The sequence below is a fragment of the Populus euphratica genome, unplaced genomic scaffold, assembly GCF_000495115.2.
Source record: "Populus euphratica unplaced genomic scaffold, PopEup_1.0 scaffold101.1, whole genome shotgun sequence".
Taxonomy (NCBI): Eukaryota; Viridiplantae; Streptophyta; class Magnoliopsida; order Malpighiales; family Salicaceae; genus Populus; species Populus euphratica.
Genome location: NW_011499894.1, coordinates 1,086,755 through 1,105,599, shown reverse-complemented (window position 1 = coordinate 1,105,599; position 18,845 = coordinate 1,086,755). Strand labels below are relative to the sequence as shown.

Here is an 18,845-nt window from a genome sequence, read left to right as displayed (position 1 = left end):
TCATTAAGTTTTTGTACCTAATAAGAGAGTCATTAGAGACCTAAAAGAGCTAAAGTCTTTGAGGTAAGGAGATTAATTGCTCTCCTTTTTCTTGAAGTTTTTTCATCACTGGAAATATTTTGATTAATAACGAAAGAAAATGAACTAATATTCTATTTAGTTCTCATAGATAATGCTACTAATAAAGTGAACAAAAAACTCTACATAGAAAATAGGATTTCTATAGACTGATTCCTAGTTCTAGTCTTGAAATATATATCTGGTATAGGGGCCTAGTTTTTAGGCTTGATGGTGGTGGAGGTTTGCATAAAAAACAAGCTTTTATAAGAATGAGAAACTATTTGATATTTAAATTCACAAATGTGCATGTAGAGTAAATGGTTATAAGAAAAAATATTAAGTATAAGAACATACATGTTTACTAAATATAAGAACATATATGTTTACTTGACAATCCAATGTGTTCATAAGCCTTGGTATATTTGCTCCCTTAAATATTAAGAATGGTATTATAATTAATTGGTGAAGATGTTGGTGTCGATCATCCAATAATATTTAACATTATTATTAATTAAGAGATTAGTGAATGTTAATGATACATTAGTGATAAATAATTGGTGGTAAAAACAAAGAAATGATTTGGTTGCATAGAAAATAAAAAATACTTTTGGATTGCATTGTTGATAATTGTTAAAAAAAAATATGATGCCCACATAAAAGTTTATACCTTTAAAAAAATCTATCAAAACAAAAACATAAGATAGATTATTATAAAAAATAATGTTTATATTAACGGTTTGATTCATAATAATGTGTGTTAATAATTTAATATTTTCTGGTAAAATAAAAGAGAAAAGTATGGGTGGATGGGCCCACTATTTAGAATAAGCCCAAATATTTATTATATTTTTCATGTTAAAAATACTTTTATTTTTACCCATGGGTTAATTTTCTAGTCATGTGCTATCCAGGGTGTTCGAACTTCAAACTCAAGATTGCAAGGATAAAGTGGAAGGGCATTATTTGGCAAGGTGCTCCCAAGCACACAGTCTTTTGTTTTTTTTTTTTTAACCATACAGTACTTCTCATTGGAGTGAAGATTTTCTTTTTTTAAGTAAGAAATTCAAGCTTTTTATGCATTTATAACCTTTTATTTTGGAGAGGCACTTTCTAATTGAAGTGACAAGACTAAATTATGTGAAGAGATCATGTGACCTAGCCACATTCTTTGACTTTCACCTGGGACCATTACAGACCACTATTTTGATTATTTGCAAGGACGAATGGGGATAATTTTGGGATGCACCTTATGCATTCAAATTGCATGCAGTCACGCCCTAGTCCAATTATCTCTATGAGGAAAGTAGAAAATAATTCCTAGATGCCTTATCTTTCTGAAATTATAATTTTTATTTCTTTAGACTACACTGCGTTTTGTATTTGAAACCATGTTTTGTTTTATTTAAAAAGATATCTAATTAATAAGTTTTTTAATATTTTTAATGTATTAATATCAAAAATTTAAAAATATATATATAAAGAGAATACTTTATACTATATATCACAATACTAAAAGCTTTGATGAAAATTACTATGAAGAGAATGCATGGAGTTCTTTCTCTCGCCTTTATTTTCCCCCCCTTCTCCTCTCCTTCTCATCAAAAAAAGATTTTTTTTTTTTAAATGAAACAACTAGAGGATAGCTACCTTCATCTTTCTTGAGTGACCCTCTCCTTTTTTAATTATATATATATATATATATATATATATATATAGAGAGAGAGAGAGAGAGAGAGTACGATTAATTATTGGATTTTCTTACAGCAGCTGTACATGTCTTGCTGATATTGACAAAACAGCAGACAGAGTCCACGTTCAGCACCGTCCTTGAACATGAAAAACGAAGAACATAACAATCTCACAATCCATGGCTTAGCTTGCATACGCACCCTTTTTCACTTGGGATAAGCTCAAGCAGCGTTTTTCTTTTTTTGAGAAATCTCAAGTTCTTCCTTGTTCCACCGAAGGGACAGCCTTTTTTTTCTTCTCAGTTTGGTTTTGACGGCTTTTCATTAATTTACAATCCCTCTGTAAACTTTAATATACGAAATCCAATCCCTTTATCAAAGACAGTTATGTGTTAATTGTAATGCATTTCTTGATTTTTTTATGAGGGCTACCATGTATATATACTCACTTAATTATAGTTCATGATTTTGTGATTTTTAAAATATTTAATTTCCGAGGGTATTCTTATTTAATTCTTACTCATGATTTTCTTTTGAATTTATGAGAGTTTCAGGGAATGAATGAATTTCTTTTTTGCGAAAGCTCCATTTAATTTGATTGTAAAACACTCAAGCTTTTATTGGAAGAAACTTAGGTGACTATTTGAGAATCAAATACAGGTATATGATTTTTAAAAAAATTCAAATAAAGGTACCCATGAGCTAAGTAAATATTCACATGAAGCCTCGAAAAAAAGGTAAATAAAAAGTTTTACCCTCTGTATTTGCTTAGTTATATCCGAAGAAGAAGAAGAAGAAAAGGAAGAAGATTGACAAGCTAAAAAGCAGGCTGATTGGTAAAAAAAAATGCCTTGATTTTTCGGTGAACAAGAACTTCGTTTATAACCTTTCTTTGATCCGGTTTAGGACTCTAACCTTTCTTTCATTTGCAATATCTTTCATCCAACCTATTAAATTTAATTAAGTTTTATTTTTAATTCTCTTTTGAATTTTAGCCACTGATGGATATGGAGTCAAGTTTAACAAATTGGAAAATAGAGAGATAATATTGCATGGAAAATAAAGGTTAGGAACCTATTAAATAAAGGTTAGGAACCTATTAAATAAAGGTTAGGAACCTATTAAATAAAGGTTAGGAACCTATTAAATAAAGGTTAGGAACCTATTAAATAAAGGTTAGGAACCTATTAAATAAAGGTTAGGAACCTATTAAATAAAGGCCAGGAACCTATTAAATAAAGGTTATGACCGATTAACTTAAAAAGAATAATTGAAACCAATTGTTATGAATGAAATTAACGGGTAATTAACGCAGGATAATGAACTAAAAGGGTTAAAGCAGAGAAATAAAGAAGTTTTTAATAATACTATCAAACATAAATAAAGCTTCATTAATAAAATTCAACTTTTAAATAAATTAAATTGAAAAACACCAGTTAAAGCTGAATTTCTCCGATTATTTTTCATAATCTATGATCATAATATGTATATGTGAACCGTGTTTTGAATCCCATATCCCCACTAGTTATTTTACATGTACTTTGTTTTTTTTTTCAAATTTACACAACAATTAAAGAGATATTTTACACACTTGCTAGCAACAATAATTAAGTCTTCTGAAGAAAATTCACTGTTGGAAACTTTTTGAACGAAGCACGGTGTCACTTGCTTTAATTCTCCAAAAAGATATATAAATATATATTTTAAAGTGAGATATAAATTCAATTTCAGAGGATTCTAAAAAAAAAAAGTCAAGTAGAAAGATTCTTTGCTGCTATCTACATGGACTAGTAAAGGAAGATCAAACCTTGAAAGGATGACCTAATTGGTTGTCATGCTATGCTGCATGTTGTAAATCGAGTCAGATTTTTACTAACCAAAAAAAATAATGATTAAGAGATGTAAATGTTTTCAAAGAAGTAAAAAAAAAATTAAGACTCATTCCATTGGATTTAATAAGTTTGATTAATCTAATAACATGATAAAAAAATAAATATTAATAATAAATTAATTAAACCAAACAAAAAAAATACAATGATTAACTAGAAAAATAAATCATAAACATTGTTTTTCAATTTCAATTTTACTCTTTTAACTCTAAATTTTTTAAAATAAAAATAATTAAATTGAATTGAATATCAACCGAGAACCATAATTTTCCCTCAACATTGTGAGAACTCCATGTTTAGGCATTTAAATCAAACTACCAAGTTAAATTTAAAATAAAGCTAATATGACAAGATTAAATTAAAAAACAAATGAGTGATTGAAAAAAGTTATCTTGATGCTTCTAACCATTAATTGTTGTTAGCAAACAAAAAAAGACATTATTTTCTTGAGCTTTGAATTCAATCCTCAAAAACATTAATTCTTATAAATCAATAAAATTAAATTAAATATCACCCGATTGACATAATATTTTTTTTATATTTTGAATTTTTATATGTAAATATGGAAATAAATAACTATAAACAATCTCAAATAAAAATAATATTAAATAACTGAATAAAACACTCAAGATACCAAAATAAAAATAAAAATGCGTTGGGATTAAAAAAAAAATAATTTTAGTGTGTGAATTCGTTTTGAAATCTCATATGGCACAATGAAACATTAATGACCTTTAGGCTCCGTTTGTTTGTAGAAAAAAAAATTTTTTTAGAAAGTGAATTATAAGAAAAATGAATTCCTGAAAAGTGAATTATTTTTCAATATTTGGTAGTGTTATAGAAAATGAACGGGAAATACTTTTCAGTGTTTGGTTATATTATGGAAAATGAACTGGAAAATAATTTATTAATATTTTATTTTTATCAATTTTATTAAAATAATGAAGAACAAATCTTACAAATTAAAAAGTTGAATAAAAATGAAATTGATAAAAAAATATAATTTCATGAATTATCTCAAATAAAATAAATAATAATCAAAATAATAAAGATCAATTCTAAAAAAAAATGAAGAAATTAAAATAATAATAATTAACATTTCATAAAATATTTCAAATAAAATAAATAATAATCAAAAGAACGAGAATCAAATTTGACAAATAAAGAATTTCAATAAAAAAAATAATATAAGAAAAACAAATCACAATTATAAAAATAAGAATCAAAGTTAATATAAAAATTAAATTTTAAAAAATAAAATTAAAAAATAAATATTCAAAACAAAATATATATATAGCAATCAAAAGTTTGAAGATCAAATTTAATATAATTAGCAAAAAATAATATTTCTAAATTTTTCACAATTTCCAAAAAGTGTTTTCCTCCTAAATTTTTTAAGAGAACACTTTCCTGAAAACTAAGTTAAATTTTTTTTATTAAAAAATATTTTTTGTTGATCAACTTTTTTAACAGCAAATAAATTCAAGAAAATTTAAAAAATTATTTTTTAAAAAATAAATACAATTTTATTTTAAAAAAAAAACTCAATTTCAATTTCGTTTCTGTTAAAGAGGGGAAATCAGTCCGTCAATCAGGGTATCAAACCCGAAGAGCAGTGGGGGCCTGAAATTCAATTTGTGATTGGTTAAGCATCTGTTTCCTTTGGATTTTGACTCCTTCACGTCTTGTTTTGGCAATTTGATGATCATCATCATCATTACTGATTTTGACGATTTAGCATTTGTAGGAGTGATCGTCTTATCATATGAACATTATCCCACATCTCTAGTCCATCATGGGGAATTGCCCACTCAAAAATTTGTACATCCATGCTTTCTGTACTTGTGTTTAAAAAATATTTTAAAAAAGATTTAAATTTTTTATTTTTTATTTATTCTAAATTAATATTTTTATATATTTTAAAATTATTTTAATTTACTGATATTGAAAATAATTTTTATAAAATAAAAAAAATATTATTTTAATATATTTATAAATAAAAAATATATTAAAAAACAATTAATACCATATTTATTTTATTAGTTGGATGAGCTATTAATTGCATGAGTTTGGTTTTATTTTAATAAACAGAGTTAATTCAATCATATAATTTAATATAATTTAATGAAACAACTTAATTCATTCAACTTAATTCATTCATATTCTATTGAGAATATATACATGTAATCCTTGTGTTTTTTGTTTCCTTATTACCCTGTTCTTCCATCTATTCAAGTATATACACATATATTTGACTCTCATTAGAGAAATAGATTGAGGAGAGATAATTATTGGCAAGAAAAATAGATATTGCAATGACAATTCATATATTTATAAACATATAAGATTGTAATGTCCTAGTAACTCACTCTTTAAAGATCATAACTTGTGAAATTGTATTATGGTGTATATCAATCTATATTTTTTTTAAAATTACATGAGATTAAGATTTAATTTGAGAATGATTAGGTGAGAGTTTAAAAAATAATTATACTTGTTATTTGAGTTTGAATATTCGTTTCATATCCATCTATTCGAGTATATACACATATATTTGACTCTTATTAGAGAAATAGGTTGAGGAGAGATAATCATTGGCAAAAAAAAATAGATATTGCAATGACAATTCATATGTTTATAAACATATAAGATTGTAATGTCCTAATAACTCTTTAAAGATCATAACTTGTAAAATTGTATTATGGTGTATGTCCATCTATACTTTTTAAAAAATTACATGAGATTGAGATTTAATTTGAGAATGATTAGGTGAGAGTTTAAAAGATAATTATACTTGTTATTTGAGTTTGAATATTTGTTTCCTAGCTTGAATGGTAGGTTATTTTTTTTAATGTTTTTCTTTTAAAAAAAATAGTATGTTGTTTTTTTATTGATCATATTTTTTTAATAGCCTGTGGGATGTTTTTCTTAGTCTGTTAGAAAAGATTTTAAAAAAAATCTATTAATTTATTTTTTATATATAAAATCTAATTTGTAAAATTCATGATAGTAAAATAAATAAAAAATTTAAAACATAAAAATTGAGCTTAAATATTTATAAAAAAAAAACTCTTAAAAACCAAAAAAAAAAATACCAACAAAATCATAGCTATTTGTACAAACTCCCCTACCTCCAGAGCCTCAAAAGCGGTGCTATGTTTTACTATTTTTCTTAGATTAGTAGACCCATGTAATTTTTTGAAGGTAAAAGTTTAAATTAATAAATAAAAAGTTTTATAGAGTATGTTCGTTTCTGTGAAAATTTTAAATTTTTTCACTTTAATTTCTTTTTTATATTTTTAAATTCTGATATTAAAAAAAATTAAAAGATATATTTCAAAAAACAAATTTAGAAAAACAACCACCGTATCCCTTACATTACAATACAAAAAAGAGTCAAGAAAATAAGAATAGGTCTTGTAGTTTCGTGAATTAACACGACCCATAAGCCACCACCTTCTTCTCTCTTTTTCTCTCTAAAAAACCCTGTCCCTCTCTAACCGCCTACAGATATGAACACCAGCCTCTTCAAATGCAATTTGTCTTCCAGCTTCTTCTTGTATCCTAAGGTCGTTCTTCTTTGACAAAGAAAAAAAAAAACTATCGCATAGTACCCTTCATAAAGAACAAAACTTGAACTCCCTTGACAAATATCACCAACTTGACATTCAAAGATTGTTTCTTTCTGAATCTTTTTTGCTTATATACTCAGGTATAATCATGGGTCTCAAAATCTCTTTTTGTTCTTTGTTTTGGACTGTTTTGCTTGTTGCTTCATTGGTTCTTTTAGCCCTTATCAATGGCTTCATCCGCAGAACTTTGCCATACTGAGGAGATTTTTTAAAAGTTTTGATGTTGCTGACACTTTCTGAGATAATTGTTCGCAGCTGTTTTCGTTTTTAATTTTAGGCATGGGGTTTTAGAGGATTTTTCTTTTAAAACAGAAAACCAATATAGGTTATTTAATAATGCACGTATATGGGGTTTTTAAGCTTTTTTAAATCTGGGTTTTGATTATTGGAGTAAGTTTTGTTCTGTTATTGTGAAGTTTGGAATTTTTGCTCTACCTTTTGCTGCTTGCTTATATTGAGTTTGTTCTGATGCTAGATCAAGAAATACGGATTTTTTTTATTTAATCACTCATCTTTCCATGTTGCTTGATCAGGAGGATCTTGCATTGGAGACATAGTTGCTCCATGGTGAGCCTTCACGTATTTAATTTTTATGTTATATTGGGTTATAAATGGTCAAATGAGATGTGAAGCAACCTGAGGCAATGCTATTATTCAGCAACTTGGAAATGTGGATTAATTTGGTTGCTTTCTAGTGCTCTAATTCTTGAATTCGGGTTTCTTCTTTAGGGAGAAGCCCCAGCTTTCATTGTGGATGGTCTGCAGAATCAGATTGAATTTGAAAATGGATGTGGCTCAAAATTTAAAGGCTGCAAAACCACCACAACTATCGGCGATAAAAGTGTAAGTGAGCTTGTTGCGTTGATTTGACTCTCTTCTAAAACAGCCTCATTCCCTCTTTTGGTTAATCCGGTCAGTGATCCTGCTAATTGAGATTCTTTTTGGGTAGTATGTCATTGGTGGCAACGATGAGTCAACATTGCCTGTTGAAGTTCGAATTTTTGACAAAGCTACTGGCAATTGGTGAGCAGATATTTCTGCCTAAGAGAAAGTTTTCCTTCATTGGGGTTCTTGTTTAGAGTTGAGATTGCTTATCATGGTAGAATTTTCACGTTTTTCAGGGTAACTCCTATCGTGCTGGGATCAAAACCTAACTTATGTAAAGGTCTCTCGGCCATATCATTGAATGATGATCGTATTTTGATAGTTAAGAAGGGGTCCGCCCCTGATGACTGCATTTTGTTTCTTGAGGTTGGTATTTCAGAAACTTCTGGAGATTTATTAAGGGAAATGTTAAGATTCTACTCTGTTTCCAACGATATATGAAATGAAAAAAAAAAAAGGCGCTACCAAAATTATAAACCACAACCTTCATAACATTTTCATCACTCTCCAAAAATATGGATAAACTGTTCTCAAATTCCATTTGCAACATTGCCAATATATTGAATGTGATGGTTACATGATTCCTCGTGTCTTCTTAAGATAATTAATTTGTTTTAATTTTGGCAGGTGGACACTTGGTTTGTCAGGGAGCAGAAAAAAATTCGGGGTACTGAGGTTGTTGCCTGGAGTAAGGGGGTAAGGGGCGATGCTGAGAAGCCAGTTGTCATAAGTGGTCCTTCTGGAGTGGGTAAAGGAACATTAATATCCATGCTTATGAAGGAATTCCCATCCATGTTTGGGTTTTCTGTTAGCCACACAACCCGTGCACCAAGAGGCATGGAGAAGGATGGGGTTCATTACCATTTCACCGAGCGAAGTATTATGGAGAAAGAGATAAAAGATGGGAAATTCGTTGAGTATGCTTCTGTTCATGGAAATCTATATGGGACCAGTATTGAAGCTGTTGAGGTGGTAACTGATGCGGGGAAGGTGAATATTTCTTCTCCTCCTTTTCTTGCTCATTCTATATTACTTTGTTTTAAGTAATTGTGGATACCTATTGTGGTTGCAATGTATGGTATTCATAGCAATGCAATGGTATTTAGGTACTGGATCAACCCAGAAATGATAATGAATTTGGATAGCTGTTGCTGAATGTCTTCGGAAACCATATAAAGAACCTTTTCTAAAAGAAAGACCTCAACTCATCAAAATACTTGCATCTGCAAACTCAAAATGTTTTTCCAAGAAGCTTATTGATTTTATTTTGCTATTTCATTTGGTCTTGCAGAGGTGCATTCTTGACATCGATGTTCAAGGAGCAAGATCAGTGAAGGCTAGTTCTCTGGAAGCAATCCTCATCTTTATTTGTCCACCCTCAATGAAGGAGCTTGAGACTCGCCTCCGTTCAAGGTTAGTCAGAAGCTCATACAAATTCCTAACCATTCTTGTATCTTCCTGCACTTGTTCTAACTTGAATCTGATCAACAGGCGTACTGAGACAGAGGATCAGATCCTTAAGCGACTCCAAAATGCAGAGGTGGAGATGGAGCAAGGAAAATCATCGGGCATCTTTGATCATATCTTGTATAACGATAATCTGGATGGCTGTTATGAGAGTCTTAAGGTAATGCTATGCTGCTTGACATTGCATTCATGCAGAGTTTACTTTCAAATGCTTTATATTCAGGTAGCGCTCTCTGATTTGCTGCAGAAACTTCTTGGGATAGATGGAGCTGCAGCAGCTACCCAGATATCAGGTAAGATATCTGTCATCGACATAAATCCATCATATACTTATTTCATCTGCTTTGGTAAAATATGCAAGTCTTTAATGTCTAAGAAAATGTAGCTGATATGATGCTTTGTCAATCCAGCACCCCAAGGGATTGATCTGCCCGCAGACCATTCAGTTTCGAAAATGGATAACAAGATTATCATAAACTATGGAACTCCAGAACTAGAGAAAGCATCAAAGAGGTTGTTAGTGCCACCATCTTTCTTCAAGAATCTTATATTCAACATTATGATCTCTTGTAAGTTATTTGAATGGTGTGATTATTGACTTACAACTACCATGATGTGGGTTGAGCAGGATAGTACTGGATGTATCCTCACTCAAGGGAGGGGCTCCTGGACGAACAAGAGGGCTTGACGTGTATGCCACTGACTCATTTTCAGATGACTTGAATGGGATCAATCAACCAAGCTAACGACTCCAGCCTCATAGATATGCTAACATGCTTTCACGAACTTCAAAATCTCCCAGTTGTCTCTGCTTTATATTCTCAAGAAAGGGAACGGTGACAAAGCTCGAAACATGATTTTTTGTAATAATCCCTTGTCTTGATATCATCTCCATTTTATTTTTATTTTCATTATTTGCCTGTTTTAGAAAGGAGACGACTTGGATTAATGTTTGAACAGTTAGTCAAGTACTGTTCCCTCGCCGGCAATGAGATGATTTATGATTTGTACGGGCGCGTTCACGATCATCTTGGTAAAACATAACAAAGTCATTTCCCATCATTGTTTAAAGCAAGCAGATTAGAGTACGTAATTGTCGTGGCAGTGCAATCCAGGTGCATTTGTCTACATGTTTCTACTCATCACATGTTGAAAGAACATTTTTTATAATGTCAAGCGGTTTTCATTGGCGTTATGTATCCACTCTACAATCTATGCGCCGATTGTCATCTTTTGCATTCGTGATTTGTGGGAATACTAGCTGGAAGATCTGCCTTTTCGAGAGCATATTAAAAAGGGTTAAATCTTTTCGAGATTGCGTTTGCATGAAGATGGAAGGATTGGAAGATGCGTATAATTTCAAATATATATCATAAAGGAATGCAGTACAAGTTGACCACCAATGTGCAGCCTGCGATCTGCTTAGCTAGGTGTGCTGCGCAAGTATTACATGTGCTAGCTAGGATTGCCCGTGCGTAACTAGCCATTCTCACTCAAATTAATTCCCCTCCAAGCATTTAAATTGATCGAAGTCATTATACATGTTTTAATCTAATGGCTTGAAGAAGATACGGGACGGCACAAAAAGACAGCTATAAGAGAAAGAAATAGAGAATGAGACGCAAAAGATGAGAGGAGATTGAAGAAAAAGAAAGAATGAGATTCGAAAGACTTGTTAGAGCTCCCATACAATTTCAATACCGTCAGAAAAAACTTGCAATTCTTATTTTTAATATAAAAATTATAATAAATCATTAATATCACAGTAAAATTTAAAAACACTAAAATAATAATATAAAAAACTTGTAGGGAAGAGCTGTTGAACGTATTGGGGTCCGTAAACATGCCGAAGATCTACGGAATGTTTTTTTTTTCTTATTTCGTTCTGCGTTACAAAGGAATTGGGAAAATTATTTTTTAAAAATTATTTTTTAATATTTTTTGAATCATATTTAATATATTAATATAAAAATTAATTTTTAAAAATAAAAATTATTATTTTAATATATTTTAAAATAAAAATTATTTTAAAAAACATCATCCTTTCTTCCCATTTTAAAAACCGTACGGGGAACTGCTTTAACTGAACTTTTCCAAGATGGATTCGTTGCCTTTTTTTTGTCTGTTGTCTTTACCTCCTCGTGGGGGGACCCAAAGTCAGGCAACATACAGAGCAAGTTGGTGATAATCTGCTAGGATTGGTTGGTGTCTTTTCTGGGCCGGCGTTCCTCTCACTTTCAGCACCTTCCATTTGTACGATCTGCAGACTTTGATAGGCCTACGGAGATTTTGATGCGAGGCCCAGGATGCACCACAAATAAAAAAGCATCTTCCTCTTCCCAGGCGATCCATGAATCTACTCTTAAATCCTACTTTTCTTTAATTTTGTGTTCTTTTTTATTTTGAATGCATTCTTTGTCACAAGACATCTGCTCGCAGGAAATGATATTACGGCGTTGTGATTGCCTGCCTCTTTTCATTTGCAAAAACTCAAGTGTATAGAACAAAGGAGATCTTGACCATGGTTGGTCAGAGCCCATCATGTTCTTCATTTAACAGAATCATCTGGTAAACTGTAAAAAACAAAGGAGATCTTGACCAAGCTGATCATACTGTTATTGATCTTGATTTTTACAGCACTGGAGAATTGAAGGAAGCAAGAATATCATTGTCTGCGGCTGCTTTATTTTTCCATGAATCATTTTCGTTTTGCCTGGAGATCTATAATCGGAGAGCATTCTCTTGCTGAACGCTGATGGTTTTTGTTAATGTCAAAGAAACAAGGATGCACTTCTGTATTTTGTTATCACCAAGTGTCAGCTGATGCTGACATGCTGCTGCTGTTATCATTATCCCTATAAAATAACAAAAATGATCACTCGTCGACTAGCCATTTACTACTGCCATTATCAAACATAGTAATTAAACCTGAATTGACTTGCAGAATCGGTCTGGTAAACTGTTTACCTGAAGCTTGGTTCATGTTGCGAGGTTACACCTCGGTATTTTGATGGTTTTGTAGTTGCAGTTTAAAGAAAATAGGTTTAATAAAAATAATATTTTTAGTTGCTGCTAATTTGATGTTATATGTATTTGATTAAAATTGTTATAAAGTATTTATTAAATAAAAAACAGCTTATAGGTGTTTGATTAAAACTAATTTTAAAAGTAAAACGACTAAAAACAACACCTAAGTAAATTCCTAGCTTCAAATTAAATAAAAAGCAAGTTATTATAAATACATAAAAAATATATCTCTTACAAAAGCTGTCTTAACCTTACAGGGATAATCCGTGTAGATCTAAGCTTCTGTTTCTCCAATGATACGATGAAGTGTTTAAATTAAAGATTAAAATGGTCTGTGAATTTTTTAATTGTAAGTAGAAGAAAATAATAAAAGCAAAATTATGGATTGTAAAAACCATAAAAAAGTTTAATCCTAAAAAAACTCTTAAATTTGTTTAAAATTTAAATAGGTTAAATTGATCAAATGGGAGGAATTTTTCATTTTTTTTTTTAAAAAATAGCAACTTCATTTCACTGATTTATCTGAATAACATTGTGTTAAAAGAAAATCATTTTAAAATTCACTTAATAAATATATTAACCGAGCTTTTACCAAGTCAAACTCAAATTCCCCAACATCAGACGATCCATTAATAGACGTTCTTGATGGGCTTGCCTACAAATCAATTCCATTTTGACATGAAACAAACCCCATAGCAGAGGACCCAGATAAGCTGAGCAAAATAGAGCAAATTCAAATGCACATCAAAGATTAAATTCCTTGTCGATCAAAAGCTCGTAACTTTTTTCGGTTTTTTTCTTGTTTTTTCCTTGCACATCAAAGATTAAATTCCTTGTCGACTGGGTTTTTCAGTATTAAATTCCTTTTCAAAGCAGACCGTCGAAATCCGAAAAAAATATTATTTTATAAAAAATCAAATGATATTCTCAAAGTACACGAAGGAGATTCATATAACCACACTCTTTTTGTAAAATTTACATAAATTGAGTACAAGGAAACGGTGATCCACTTAACTAGAAAGCCCTTGACAGCCCCTGAAGAAAGTGACAAACAACTAGCCAAGAATGATTTGCCAGTAACATGCATGTACACAACACCATCCTCCCTACGCGAGTCAGGGTCATTGTCTCAAGCTTTGCAGAAAAGCTATGAACGATTCACAATGGTCGAAGAAACACCTTCAGCAGGATCAAGCAAAGCGTAGAGTGGGAAGCCCAACAAATCCTTACTGCATGTGAGAAGGTGAATGGTAATTCTATCAAGTGAGAAGCACCTTCATCTCTCAAGAGTGTGGAAGAATCCACCGCACCTTTCAGCTAAATGGGCTTCATGCAACTGGCAATGCTGGAGACAGACCCTTTAACCCACTCACCATAATTTGTTCACGTTACGATCCCTTTCTCCCGCCATCTTTTCTGAGAGCGAATGAAATTTAGAAATATGATTTGGGTGCGTTTGATGCAAGGGCTCTGTTGCCTCCCCATTACTCCTTGGCGAATCGGACTCTCTGAAAAATGTGAAGGGTGTGGATCCAGAGCTTGATGAGTTGTTAACATCTCAAAACTGTTTCATAAGAGCTGGTATGCGTATCAGGTACAGTACTAGCTGCTGTGGTGTCAGGTTTCTTTTTGTTGATGAAACGGCCTCCACAACCTCTTTCCCTTCTCTTAGCATGTAAATGTCGGGACACCGGTCCCTTCTCTTAGCATGTAAATGTCGGGATCCGGTGTTAGGTTAGTTGTCATTTCATATAAGACACTAACCATTGACAATTGAATATTAGTAGCCACCATTGTTGAATGAGCTAGAAGGAATTATAAATCACCTCGAAAGAACAAATACTGAGCTATTTACTGAAGATAAACAACCGAATCCAAAGACTCGTAATTTGAATTCCTTATTTAATATTTAATTGTTAGTTTCAAACAAAAACAGACCAATTATTACATATTTTATGGAAAAAAAATACACTACTCATCACATACTTCTCTTGCCACAACGCATAAGAGAACCTGTAGAGGGTTTTTTTTTCGTTGTGCAATGCGATGAGACCTGAGTGAGGAGAGGGCTGATGGGAGAGAGAGCTAGGTAACACTAACGTCTAGGTCATTACTTATCTAGAAACAAAATCTAGCAAATCCCCTGAAACCTCAAGGCAATGGATCATCAGGCTTCCCGCATCTATCCATTCTACCCCCTTCTCTCTTCCAAAATATAGAATTTTGGGTTTACATAGAAGGTCACTTTCCAGGAAAAAAAATTTAATTCTGTACTTGGTGATTCAATTAAACCTTAAAAAATTTCAATTAAATTTTTAAATATTCAATTTTTAAATATTCAATTTTAAATTTCTAACCTTGTATATCTTGATACTCCTCATTTGATAATGTTTTTGATATTTTATTCACTAATATATTTTTTCAATTTTCAACTTTTTTTTTTCAAAATTTTCTTATTTTTTTCTTTTTAGTATATCTATATGGAGCTTCAAAATAAATAAATAACAAAATCTATTCTAAATTTCTGGATAGATTTAAGACAGTCCAGGCTTTTTAGGTAACAAGACTTGCTTAAAAATATTTTCCTGCTTGTACTACCAATCCTTCCTTTATATTTATCAGCAAATTTTAATAGTTTGAATTTTAAATAAAGATTTTGTGATGCAGTATTGTGATCTGGACTGATATGAATTTTGACTCCTTTTTTAAAAAAAAATGTTCTTCTTTGAACATTAATTCTTTTTTTTCGATGGTGCTACGTTGTATTGCTGGAAAGAAACAACAATTTCAGCCATCCACAGAAGTCTCTCCTCCCTAAGTCATACGTTAATCTTCCATTTCCTAACCCATTAATTTCTTCTGGCAGGTTCTTCGTTTCCATTCATCTTCTTTGTCACATCGAATCACATGTCATATGCTCCCTTAAAAAAATCCATGCAAGCTTTTTAATTCAAGCTTGCTTGGGCTTGACTCTTCTAACCATTTCTCAGTTTTTATTGTTTTTATTTTATTTTAATATTCTAAAATTAAAATTAAATTAAAAACTAAACTAAAACAATGTGGACTTTCACTATTTGGCACATTCATCTCCTTGTATATGACTAGTCACTTCACTATTGAGGGTTTTTTTCCCTCTTCAGTCCCTTGTATTTTTCATGATTCACCCTTTAGTCATTATGCTTTATTTCCTTTATTTTTTGTTCCTTCAAGGTTATGTTTTCTTATTATTAAAGGATGTTGATGTTAAGAAATCAGTCAAAGATATAATTGCAGGTTCTTTCAAGCTAATTGATTCAATTGCAGTTTATTTTTATGATAATGTAGCCTTACGCACCATTGTTGAAAGAATTGATCCTTCATTATGGCTATGTCATTGATTTTATGAAATCATTTCCATTCTTGTAAAGATCACATGTAATTCTGCAACTATAAATAAAATATCTCATCCACATTGAAGGTGTGGTGTTTTGTAAAATACTCTGATGGGATCAGAGCTTCTGGATTAACCTCCCTTCAATCCTTTCATCTTCTCTCCAATGGCCACAGAAAACCCTTCTGCCCCTCTGCCCTTCATCACCCTTATTCATATGATCACTGTCAAATTATCTTCTGCTAATCACCTCATTTATCAGAGTCAGATCCTTCCCTTCATTGAGAGCCAAGACTTTGCCGGTCATATTGATGGTTCCATTGTTCCACATCCAAATTTGATTCTCTCAACTCTCACACACCAAGTGACAAATATTTGTCTTGGAAAGAAGCTAATCAACACTTGTTTTGCCTCCTCCGATCCTCCCTAACTGGAGAAGCATTGGCTGAAATTGTTGGACTCTTCACCGCCCATGACGTCTGGCTTGCTTTGGAAGCAACCTTTAATCATAAGTCTAAGACACGAGAGATCCACCTCAAGGATGAATAGCAGTCGATGAAGAGAGCCACCAGGTCTGTCACAGACTTTGCTCGTGTCTTCAAGGGATTCTGCGACCAGCTACACGACATTGGATGTCTAGTTGACAATACCGACAAAGAACTCTGGTTTCTTTGAGGACTTGGTACTGAATTTTCAAGTTTCTCTTCTGCCCGGATGGCCCTCACTCTGCCGCCATCATTTGCTGACCTTTTCTCCAGAGCCGAAAGCTTTGAATTATTCTAAAGATCACTTGAACCTGTTGCGTCACCTACTGCCGTTGCTGCCTTCACTGTCACAAGTCGCAACTGGCAGCAGAGGAATCAACCCCGGTGGAGGACCAATCCTGGACAGCAACCTCGCACCTCTGGACAGTTCTCCCGTCATCAGCATGCAATCAGGGACGCAACTATAACCAAGCATGTCGCCGTCCACGCTGTCAGATCTGTCGCGTTGATGGACACTTTGCAGACCAGTGTCCTCAATGTTATTCCCGTGTTTTAGCCGCTCATACCGTTGAGGCTGTCAATTATTGCTCACTTCATGACTCGACCGGAGCTGATTAGTTCCTAGATACAGGTGCTTCAGCTCATATGTCCAATGATCCCTCTATTTTGGATCGCGCAAAATCATATGATGGTATGAACTCTATTGTTACCTATCACTCATAAAGGTTGTTTGTCTCCCACTCCCGATATTCTTTTGTTAGATGTCATAATTCGTCCCAATCTTACCAAAAATCTACACATGATTTTCCTATGGTTGTTATCTTTCTTAATTATTGTTTTTTTTTATTCATAATCTTCAAACAAGAAGAGTAGTAGCAACCACCAAGACATAATTGCAGATTCTGTTAAAACTAATTTATTCAATTACAGATTATCTTGATGATAATGTAGCCTTACCATTGTTAGAAGCATTAAACCTTGATTATACTATTTAATTGATTCCAGGAGATCATTTCCATTCTTGTAAGATAGTAGAATATCTCACCCAAAATGAAGATGCGGTAGTTTGTAAAACACTCTTATATGATTGGATATGTTGTCATGCACACTCTCACAAATGCAATGTGACAAAGATTGTTCTTACATTATTACATTAATAACCACTATTAAAATATAAAATTTTAAGTTATAGTTAAAAAAAAAAAAAACAAAACAAAGAAGTTGGGCTTTCTTTAAGTTATAGTTAAAAAAAAAAAAAAACAAAGAAGTTGGGCTTCTTTTACAGTGTGAAGGTATCTAGAATGACAACTAGAATTGTTCGAGAAGACAACCCCCAAATTCTAACCAACAAAGCCCAATAACTTGGCCCAATATGGGACCCGTGTGGAAAAAATTACCTAGCCAGGACTCCATTTTCTCGGGGAAATAAATTCACGAGAAAACATGGAGGAGATTCGCTTCACGTGTGTGTCCTGTACAAGAAATGATACGCCATCCAGCACCGCACACTCTATGAGCTAGGAAGATGCTGTGGTAGGGTTCCACCTCCACCTGACGCCATTATCCAACCCACCAAGCAACAAATCAAATACGCTCAGGCTCTGATACGATGACTGCTTTCTGGGAGAGCCTTCATGATTGCCGCCCTGACTTTACTTGATGAGTAGATCAGCTAACTTGAAGTATGGACCGCATAATTCAGTTAAAAAAAACTTGATTTTTTCTATATTATTATAATTTATTTTTTTATTAATGTAGGTGTCCGGACTAATTTGCATACATTATGATTAATCTCACGGCCTATTAAATATCCTATAATCCCAATAAATAGGTAAGGCACCATGGGGATGACAGGCATACTACATATAGAGAAGCCAATAAAGACAAAAAAAAAAAAACCATTCGTCAACTCCACTATAGGACTTAAACCGAAATTTAAAAGAAAACGAGCAGCTACTCTACCACTGAGCTACAGGCTGAATTCAGTTAAAAAAAACTTGATTTTTTCTTAGAACGATATTATTATAATTTTTTTTTTTATTAATATAGGTGTTCAGACTAGTTTGTACGTATTACGATTAATCTTATGGCCCATTAAACATCCTATAATTCTAATAAATAGGTAAGTTATCGCGAGGGTGACAAACATACTATAAAGGAGCCAATAAAAACAAAAAAAAAACCATTTGTTAACCCCACCATATTATTAAGATTCAAACCGAAATTTAAAAAAAGACGAGTAGCTTCTAAACCACTAAGCTACTTGGCTATAATTTTCTTTTTAACTTAACGCATCTTATTCATGACAATTCAACCTTTATTAAAGACGGTTTACTGTAGAA

General features: G+C 31.9%; 1 protein-coding gene across 2 annotated transcripts; it reads left to right on the top strand.

Moving 5' to 3' along the window:
- Nucleotides 1–7,044: 7,044 nt before the first annotated feature.
- Nucleotides 7,045–10,680, top strand: LOC105131837 (guanylate kinase 2-like). 2 transcript variants are annotated; one of them, XM_011035011.1, is made up of 11 exons: nt 7,045–7,349; nt 7,803–7,836; nt 7,999–8,112; nt 8,219–8,292; nt 8,391–8,520; nt 8,782–9,144; nt 9,446–9,567; nt 9,646–9,781; nt 9,869–9,914; nt 10,032–10,134; nt 10,250–10,680. In XM_011035011.1, the coding sequence occupies exons 2-11, from the start codon at nt 7,834–7,836 to the stop codon at nt 10,365–10,367; spliced, it is 1,209 nt and encodes a 402-aa protein (XP_011033313.1). In that variant the 5' UTR covers nt 7,045–7,349; nt 7,803–7,833; the 3' UTR covers nt 10,368–10,680. The 2 variants fall into 2 exon arrangements, with proteins under 2 accessions (XP_011033313.1, XP_011033312.1); XM_011035010.1 differs by having other exon boundaries at nt 10,032–10,137.
- Nucleotides 10,681–18,845: the final 8,165 nt, after the last annotated feature.